This window comes from Nelumbo lutea, chromosome 3 (assembly GCF_056320005.1).
Source record: "Nelumbo lutea isolate HS-2025 chromosome 3, American lotus-T2T, whole genome shotgun sequence".
Lineage (NCBI taxonomy): Eukaryota > Viridiplantae > Streptophyta > Magnoliopsida > Proteales > Nelumbonaceae > Nelumbo > Nelumbo lutea.
In genome coordinates, this window is record NC_142686.1 from 56568768 (window position 1) to 56578847 (window position 10080).

At 35.9% G+C, this 10080-nt stretch overlaps 1 protein-coding gene across 1 annotated transcript; it reads left to right on the forward strand.

Moving 5' to 3' along the window:
- Positions 1-2604: 2604 nt before the first annotated feature.
- On the forward strand, positions 2605-6284 carry LOC148865108 (auxin-responsive protein IAA12-like). The gene is made up of 5 exons (XM_088975010.1): positions 2605-3240; positions 3934-4268; positions 4961-5084; positions 5610-5671; positions 5818-6284. Exons 1-5 carry the CDS (start codon positions 2834-2836, stop codon positions 5865-5867), a joined length of 978 nt encoding a protein of 325 aa, XP_088831136.1. The 5' UTR covers positions 2605-2833; the 3' UTR covers positions 5868-6284.
- Positions 6285-10080: the final 3796 nt, after the last annotated feature.

The window sequence follows — 10080 nt, forward strand, 5'->3', positions numbered from 1 at the left end:
TTCCAATCCCGTCCAAAGTCTGACAACATTGCATCTTTCTAGGTGCGCGTTAGGGAGGGTTGAATCACAGCATTTAATTTATAATTGGTGAAAAATCCAAAGACCCCAAATCAGTTGTCAGTAAGTCATTTTTTGGACTGTCTGTTTCATCCTCTTTCGATAGCTTATTCGGAATCGGAGCACTTAAAAGCAACTGAGCTGACTTAGCTGAATCCTCGGCTCAGCACTCCCAAACGGGTGCTTAATAGCTCCTTTATCTTTTCTTTAATTTACACCAACAGATCTATTCTCCCTTCTCAAATTCCAACCCGAATCCAAGGACAGAGCTAGGGGGACCTAGAGGAGCCATGGTCCCCCGGCCCCCCACAAGACCCAAAATCTCCATTCATGGTTGGCCTCTGTCCATGTTTATTTATTTCTCTTCCTCCATGGTTGCCCCCGTGGCTCTATCATCCATTCTCCACGGGTATGAACCTGCTACCAACAAAATGCTATCAGTCTTGTCCCAATTACAGACCAGACCAAGGTTTTAAAAATTGACCCAGAATTAAAATCACTTTGGCCGTTATTTTCAGGTCAGTGTTCTGATAATTTGGTTTGAATGGATGATCCATTCTAATTTAGAAAATAAAAAATAATTAATAATTATTGTCTGAATCGAATAAGCTAACAGTTCGACCACCCGGATCAATAGGATACCGATCAAGTCAACTATTTTTTACCAAAGACTAGGATAAAGGTGAAACGATCCAATTGCTTAGATGATTTTCAGGCCAAAGAGAGCCAACTGGTACCATCATTAATTTTACCATTACAAATAAAGTTATGGAATTTAAACTGTTAAAGCATCCAAATTCATGTTATTTCAAATCACTGAAACTCGCTCAAAATTAACTTTGGCAGTGCAGAAAATTTGGATTGATTTGATGTATGAATAATATGTAAGTAGGGTAATATTTGGTCTAGATCTTGTTAGGGACTAAAGAATGAGAACCACAGGAATGGCTCTAGGGCTTGCTTAGAGTAGGCTTTGCTTGCTCTTGCTACTCTCTCTTACGAGCTTCCTCGTCGCCAGCCATTGAAAGGCGTAAAAGAGCAATAGACTTCTCTTTACTGGATTCTGTATTTACATGTTTTCTTAAAGGTATTCATTCCGTTTCGCTACAAAATGAAGGGAAATTATGAGAACAGAATTCCTTTTTATGCGAACAACCATAGTACAAGCATGATGTCCGCTTGAACCAGTTGAATCGTTTAAACCGTGATTGGGTCACAGGTTTTACACTTACTTCAGTCACTACAAGGTCCCTTTGAATACTGTCTGAACAGCCTTTTCAGCCTTGCTTTGGGAACATTTTTATACTTTCTTTATTTCATGGGGAGATATTTCCAATGCAAGGCTATGATGCTTGTTCAAACGGCCTTGTAGTGACTAAATCCCATCACATTTATCTTATGCCAACAAAACACGTTTCAACCCTATACCAATATCATTTCACACCACATATCTTAACTTGAGATTGTGACCCACTATAAAAACGGGACCTGCCATATATGAGATGTGCAGTGTGAGATGATATTGGTATAGGGTTGTTAAAAACAATGCTTTCAATCCACCATTGACTTATATTGTTCAACTGTTCAAACTGTCACCAAATTACAATTCTATATCTGACTCTCATAAAAACCCTGGAATCCCTTAAACCATCAAAATTAGATAGTTGAACCATGGACCCAATTAACGTAGATTGTTGAACCCTCTTGTAACATATAGGTTTTATATATATTATATTAAATGCATATGCTGATATGTCATAGTCTGATACCGCTCAAGTTGTTATTACTATAGATAATTATAGATTGTAAGTATAATCTGGTCAGACCAAATTTATAATTGGTCCAATTCTAGATCTTTTTTTTATCCACCCTATCCTGAAGTGGAGGATAGTTATTTACAGTGTTTCCTTAATCAGATGAGATTAGATGGTTGGATCGGAAAAATGGGAAATTGGTCATTTTATTAGTTTCATTTTACCTTAAAATCGTTTTTTGGTAAAAAAAATTATTGATTTGGTCGATAAATTACTGACTCAAGCAGTTGAACCGTTGACTGAACAATAATTTTCAACCATTTTTTTATTTTTTTATTTTTTATCAGAGTGGATAGTCCATTCGACCTGGGAACTGGACCCAAAACGATTCCCTATCCAGTCCAGTTTAAAATCCTTGGTTATTTGTATGAGGAAGTGTGGATTGATGGGTCGGGTCGGGCCGGGTCAAGGGATGAAACCGCAAAAATGCCCTTTTCCGTTTGTTTAAATGAAATTGACCACTATTACTAGTAATCGCATCTGATTTATGCCGAAAAGGCTGTTGATTAGTGTAACAGCTTATTATTATTTCATCGAGAAAATAAATAAAACAAATACAAATACAGAGAAAGAAAAAGAAGAAGAAATGGAGGGAGAGACCGAGAAAGACGAACCAAACGGTCGAGAAGTTGAGGGTATTGTACCCCAACACCAGACACATGGGACCCACCACCATCACTACCTCCACCAAACAGCCTCCCTTTTGTCCAATACAGACACCTTACATACACACATCCTCCCTTCCTTCAAACAAAACAAATACGTTTCCTCTCTCCCTGCCTCTGTATCCTCTGCGATTCTGTGACTCTGTCCTTCCTACTCTTTCCCTTCTTTCTCTTTAAGCCTTAAATTAACCCTCTCTCAAGCCCTTCAAATCTCTCTCGGAAGGCAACATCTCAGCTCTTGAGGTCTTCTTCTGCTTTGGCGTCTAAGCTGCTGTTTGATCTCTGAGAAAAGTTCAAATGGAAGGTGCTTTGGGGTTGTTGGGTGGTGGTGGTGGTGGTGGTGGTGGCGGGGGTTCATCGGGAGGCTCGACAGATGGGTCGATGTCGACGGTGTCCAAGGCGGAAGTGGTGGAGCAGGACTATGTGGGGTTGATGTCTGAAGTGTCTTCCTACCCAGCTGAGGCTGAGCTTGAGTTGGGTCTTGGGTTGAGCCTCGGGGGTGCGGTGAAGTCTAATCATTGCCCCTGGAGGGAGTATGGCAGAATCCTGACTGCTAAAGATTTCCCGTCTGTGGTTTCTCGTGGTTCTTCTGCCTCTTCTTCTTCGTCTTCCGGTAGAGCTAATACGTCTGTGACTGCTATCACTGGAACGAAGAGAGCTGCTGATTCTGTTTCTCAGGAGGTCGGTCCGGCTAATGGTGCCAGGTAAGATTAATGGGTCCTTGGTCTCTTTGCTTTGGGGTTTTAGATGCAACCTTTGATGATTTGACACTGTTTCGTTGATGTATTTGTTTGCTGATTTTATCGTTACTTCCTCCTTTGTTATTTCTTTTACTTTTACCCCTTTTGGGAAGATATGTTGTTCATTTTATATATTTCATTTGTTCTTTCTTTGAAATTTGTTTTTCCTCACGTTTCCTTCTGAAATTTTATTGTCCTTTATTGAGCTTCGTAGGTTATGATCCGATTTTGTAGCCGTGATCTTCCATGACCTAACCCTTTTTTTGGATGATGTTTCTTTAGTTCTCATTACTCGTTATAAATCGAAATCAGTGATTTGATTTGATGATGCTGATCACTGATGGGATTTATTTCCTCATTTGAGTTATCTTTTTTACCTTTCTTCTCAATGGGTGAGGCTTGGTTGTTTTCTTTTTTCTGTTTTCCGCTTGAAGTTTTTATAAACTTTTATGGAGTTTCATGATCATGGTCGAAGAATCAAGATAGGCCTCTGTATCTTTATTCTGAATCCACCCCTCCCCTCAGAAATAAAGAAATATCCAGGTTTGATTGTTTTTCTCATTAATTTTGTACTACTTTACTTGTTGATTTATATTATCACTGCTAGTTCTACCAAGTGTTAATCATCAGTGCAATTTGTGTTTCATTTGTGAGCAGTCAGGTTGTGGGGTGGCCACCCATAAGGGCTTATAGGATCAACAGCTTGGCTAGCCAGGCGAAGGCGTCAACTGTTGAAGAAGAAGATAGCACAGCTATTGGGAATGGTAGAAGTAAGGACTCTGCAAGAAAGAATATTAATAGCACTAGCAACAAGAACAATGGCAATGTTCAAGAGAATGGGCGTCTGAGAAGCTCCCTGTTTGTGAAGGTGAATATGGACGGACTGCAGATTGGGAGGAAGGTGGATCTCAATGCTCATGCTTGCTATGAGACCCTTGCACAAACATTGGAGGAAATGTTCCACAGACCCACCACAACCGGCAATGCTATTCGTGAGTTCCCATACATTCCTGGTTTGTTCTTTGATTTTAGAAATCAGAGTCCAATAAAGGATTTGATTCTTGAGTTTGACATGAATTAACCAGATTCCTAGACAGTTAATTAGAAAAGCCAAGTCTATTATGGATGATGAATTTTTGCATAAAGCTAACCTGTCTATTAAGTGTGTTTCTTTGACATTAAGTTGATCAATACTGCCTGGATAATCTTGCAGTATCATCAAGTGTTTAATCCTTGCACCGACCACCTGATGTCATTTGTTTTTTTAATTGTATGCATTTGGATATGGATGGTGTGATCCAATGTTGACAGACTTGACACAAAACCGTTTTGGTCCCTAGTTTACGGGTTGAACAGTTGAACTACCCTGTTTTTGATCGTTCAGTTTGAAAAATTATAAAGTGGTTTTATATGTGTCTTTTAAAGCTATTTTATATTAAACTAAGCTTAAAGCAATAAATATTAGATGTTAAAAAACCTATTAAAACATGTATTTGGAGTAAGTTTGACGGAGTCAAAACTTAAAAGAAACCAAACGAGCAGGAATCATTTTGGCTCCTGGTTCCCAGTTTGAATGGTCTGACCATCCTGTCCAGTCTGGCAACACTGGTCTGATCTGCTTACTAGTTATAAATTGGTATATTGCTTTCTTGTATGATGATTGAAACTTGTTTTGTGTAATTAGGTTCAAGTGGAGAGAACGAACATGCAGTGAAGCCCTCCAAACTGTTGGATGGATCGTCTGAGTTTGTGCTTACCTATGAAGACAAAGAGGGAGATTGGATGCTTGTTGGAGATGTTCCTTGGGGGTATGCATCCTTTCTATTTATTGCAAGAGAGATGCTCCTACAAACCAGGCACTATGACATGAATGTGGCTGCTTGTGTGTGTGTGTGTGTGTGTGTGTGTGTGTTTTACTTCTGTTTTTTTTTTTGGGTGGGGGGGGGGTTGGTAGAGTTGATTTATGCTGTGTGAGACTATGCTTTTGCACAGTTTAGGGTTTGGGACATTTATGTGCTCTGCTTTGGTAGGGTATGTGCAAATTGGACAATAGGGATATCTTCCTTTGGAGTAGAGTTGAAAAGGAATCAGTGGCGCAATTCTTTCAAGTTCCCAGGTTCTGCCATTTGGTTCAAAGAATGCCATTTAGCTGATCTGCAGACTTGTGGAATTGTAGCTTCCTAAAAGAAAAATGAATCATAGCTTCCTGAAAGAACAGAAAAAAAAAAGATTAAATAGATAACCATTTGGAAAATTTGCTTATCTAATTCCATGCTTGGTTAAAATTCAATTAATTCTCATATATTTGACTACATTCTCTTTTATGTATCCAGAATGTTCCTTAACACTGTGAAGAGACTTAGAATCATGAGAACCTCTGAGGCCAATGGGCTTGGTATGTAGATGTCATATCAACATTCTATTTTCCAATTTTCTCCAGCCTTTTATTTTTATTTCCTCTGTTTCATTAGTAATTACCTATTTTATTGATAAAGATGATATTTCTTTCCGAAAATAATAGTTAATCTGTTGCTTTTGCAGCTCCAAGATATCCAGAAAAGGATCAGAAACAAAGAACCAAGCCCATCTAGGTCCATAATTTTCCTTTTCTTGGTAAAACCCAGTAAGAAGAGGAAAATCTACAGTTACAGTGAAAATGCAAAGGAGAAAATAGAAAACCGAAGATTCAAAGTATTTTGTTCAGTAAAGATCAGTCTACCACCACTTATTTGTTTGCCTTTTTTGTTATCCTTTTTTTGACCCGTTTCCTGGGTATCATAGCCTTTTTTTTTGTTGTAAGGCATATGTGTTTTAGTTTCAGAATCTCTTATGTAGTGCCATACATGCACACTTAGCTGAATTCTGCTTTCTCATACTGTAAATATGGGACTGCTTGATTTCTAGGGTTTTTTTTTTTTTGAGTTTTATGCAACCTGAGTGGACTCATGTTTCCTTTGTCATGGTTTCTGATGCCAAAGGTTTCCATTATGTTGTGATTTCTTCTGTTACATTTCATTGTTTTGTCTGGAGAAGATGTAACTTATCCATTACTGTTGGGCTTGGAGTAACCTGGGAAGGTCTTTCTAATAATTTATTTCTTTGAAATAGGCATGCCTAACAATTGGAAGGGACCTGGGACCATATGATAGCAATAATTTGATAAAACAGTCTGGTGAAATGGTGATCCCCTAGATCTCATTATGGCAAATACATTAATGGACTCTGTATATTTATTCCATCTCAGGATGGCAGTAATAAATCATCCTAGAAATAAGGCTATCTTAACATGCGCATCACCATGTATGTTTTAACATGCGCATCACCATGTTAAGGCTATCTTAACATGCGCATCACCATGTGAAGTGCACTAATAGGTGATGAAATAAATAGAGTTGATTAAACTGGATTGTTTAAATATTAGCAATACTATCTGATGTTCATCCAGTATTTTCCTTTGTTGGTTCAATGATAGAATATCACTGTAAGGAGAATATGGCAATGGAAAATTTTGACTTGACAGTGCACATGTAAGGAGAATATGGCAATGGAAAATTTTGATGTGTAACATGTTGATAATGAAGAAATAGAATATCACTAAAATGGTAAATGCAGCAGGGAGTTAGGTGCTTTGATGACACCTAATCTGTCATTGTACTTAGTTGAATTATTTTTTACAGTGGTTGAGTTTCTTGTAATCATCAAGAATGAAATTAAAATTAGTGGATATTAAAGGTTGTGCAGAGAGGAGAAAACTGAATATCTCTTCTTTTAAGATCCATAATACTAGCCTGAACGTGGAAGTAGAGCAACAAACAACCTGGTTGTATCAGGGACTGGATTGATTATAGAGGCATTTATCTCTACAATTCAGAAGAAAAATATCCTTCTGTACCACCACCAGATGCTGGGCTTTAGTCCTTCAAAGTTTGGTTATTTTATGTATTAAGAAACCTCTGCTCTGCTTTGTCAGTATTCATGAAGAAGCTCCTAAAGCCTGCACAAAGGATTGATTCTGGATTATAGTCCTTGGTCCTGACAACAGTTTTTTCTTTTATTCTTTTTTTCGTGTTCTGGGTACTGGCATGACTTTCACTGACAGCAGAAAATAAAGAACCTCCTTCAGGCTTCAACTTTCAGCCACTGCTTTTGGTATGGTACCCTTGTACTGGTTTCATTCATTCTTTTTAATCTATTTCTGTCCCCCAGGGCAGAAGAATCATCATTATACATTTATAATGAGACCAGAACAGTGAGAAACATGGCTGGTATCATTGCTTTTGGGACATCATCTGCAATTTTGAGAAGCTTCGCTTAGGAGGAAAATACAGTCTGATAGAAACATGTCCATTAGAGAGAGAGAGAGAGAGAGAGAGAGAGGGGGGGGGAGGTATTTTGACTTGACTATTAGCACTTTTCATCATCATTCATCAGTGAGTGGCCGATGAATTGATTCCCCTGAATCAGCACCTGAATCGATTCTTGATTCAGTGTGAGACGACCTGTAAATCGAAGAGAATGAAGTCAATCACCTTTTTAATCTACTTATACATTAAGGACCACCTCCCATAAGCACCAATTGCATCCGTTTGATCTACTTGATCTTAGACTTCGGTTTTTGGTGGGCCCGATTGACATTCCATGGGGTGGGTCTGGTGGGTCTGGGTTAGGGGTGGATTTGAGCTGAGCGAAGCCAGGAAAACTGTGAGGCTTGAGTTCGAGCTCAAACTTGAACTCGATTTGAGCTAGGCTTGACTTCGAGCTAAAACTTAACACGATTTGAGCGAGACTTAGCTCAAATTCAGCTTGACTCAACTCGTAAGTTTGAGCTCAACTGTGAGCTTTAGCTCGGTTTAGACTGAGCTGAATCAAGCTTTTTCACGAGCTTAATTCAAATGACTTGTAAAATAGTCAACTCCTGTTCACCCCTAGTTTGGGTGTTATTGACTTGTTGTAGGGCTCGAAAAAATCTAAGACCCTGATAATAATGGTTCACATATTTTATTTTGACTAGTAAATGTGCACGTGCTTTTTATGTGACAATTCTAAAATGATGATATGATAATAATAATGTATCATTTTTTTTATAAAATTTATGTATTTTTCATATTTTTTTTTGGTTTTTCATTAATAATTGGATGTAGGTTGCAAAATCCAAATTTGATTATGTAGACACTTCATATTGGGTTGCAAAGTTTTTGGGTATCATTGGCAAGCCCACATGCTTGGTTGGACTCTTCTTTTGGTAATGTTTTATCTTTTGAGTGTATTTTTTTGGTTCATTAATAAAAAAAATGTAAGACTTAAAAGGGAATTAAATGAAGTGAAGTAGTCCAAATTACATTTTAAATCTCAATCTTATTTAAAAATGGGTATTTTAGTCAAAATAAAGTTTCACAATATTGTTTATATATTTAATAGTAGTGTGAGTATAGAATTATAGATGTATTCAAATTTTTCTATAATTTTTTATTTTTGTATGTGTAAAAATAATTCTATTATATACAATCACTTTTTATTTAATATGATAAATATATGATATTATATATGTGCCCAAATATTTTTTTTTGTAAAATTTATGTATTTTTTCTTTTTTCTTTTTATATTTTATTAATTTTATTATTTAATAATGACATTAAAGGTTGACACATTTGACCCAAAAGTTGAACTATTGATTAATCTCCACCAAACAGGAAAACAATTTCATTCTTGGTTAGTTTTGAATTATGAAATTCATTTTCATCATCAATAAACTAATTCTTGTTTATTACAAATTGTTTTAATTTAATTAATAAAAATATCATAAATGTGTCTAATTTTCCTACATTTTTATAGTTCTTGATATTTATTTATATTTAAAAAATTTATTATTTGACTATGACTTCATGATTTGACTAATTTGATTCAGATGGTTTTATTGCTTAATCATCACTTGGATAAATAATGGTTTTGTTTTCAAGTAAGTTTAAAATATATAGGTTTATATTGTTAAAACTATTAGACAAAGATCTAATTAATAGCATTTATTAGTGAAAAAACAACTTAAATGTAAGATTTAATAAGAGGGAATGAGAGTTAATGCCTAAAAAATAAAAATTAATGAGAGCGGATTAAATGAGGTGAAAAGAATTAATTGGAATTACTTTTTCAACTCTCATAATTAGAGATGAACTAAATATACAGATATAGACATTTTAGTCAAGAAAAATTCTACACCCTCGTTCATACTTTTTATAATAGTATAGATTTAGTCACATTGTAAAAGGCAGATTAAGCCCTCATAAAATTGTGCTCACACCATTCTCACAACCCTTTCTAGCCATGCATTGGGAACATCTTTGAACACAACTTTGTGATAACCAAATCCGATTTCCACATTGTATGATTGTATCATTTTTCTCCTACACTTCATTTATTTATTTGAATGAAAGAGGGAACTCCAGCAAGACAGCCTTGTAACATAGCAAAACAATTATTTTTTTGTATCATCACTGCTTCATGCCTAAAATTGGTGATGCGTATGACTCATTTATATAATAATAAAGTTGAGAAAAGTAAAATGCTAAAAATATGTTAATATAATACTTTGCAGTATTCAATAAAAGTTGGTTGTTTGGTTGGTTATAAACATAACAAAACAATTTATACTTAAACAATACTTCTCTGTTTTTCTCTTAAGCAATAATATACTAAATTGTATTATGTATATATGAAAAATAATATAGGATTAATATTAAAAAGAATTTATATCTATACTTTATATAAATTGTGAATGTAATGTGAAACCTTTTTTGGACTATCATAATC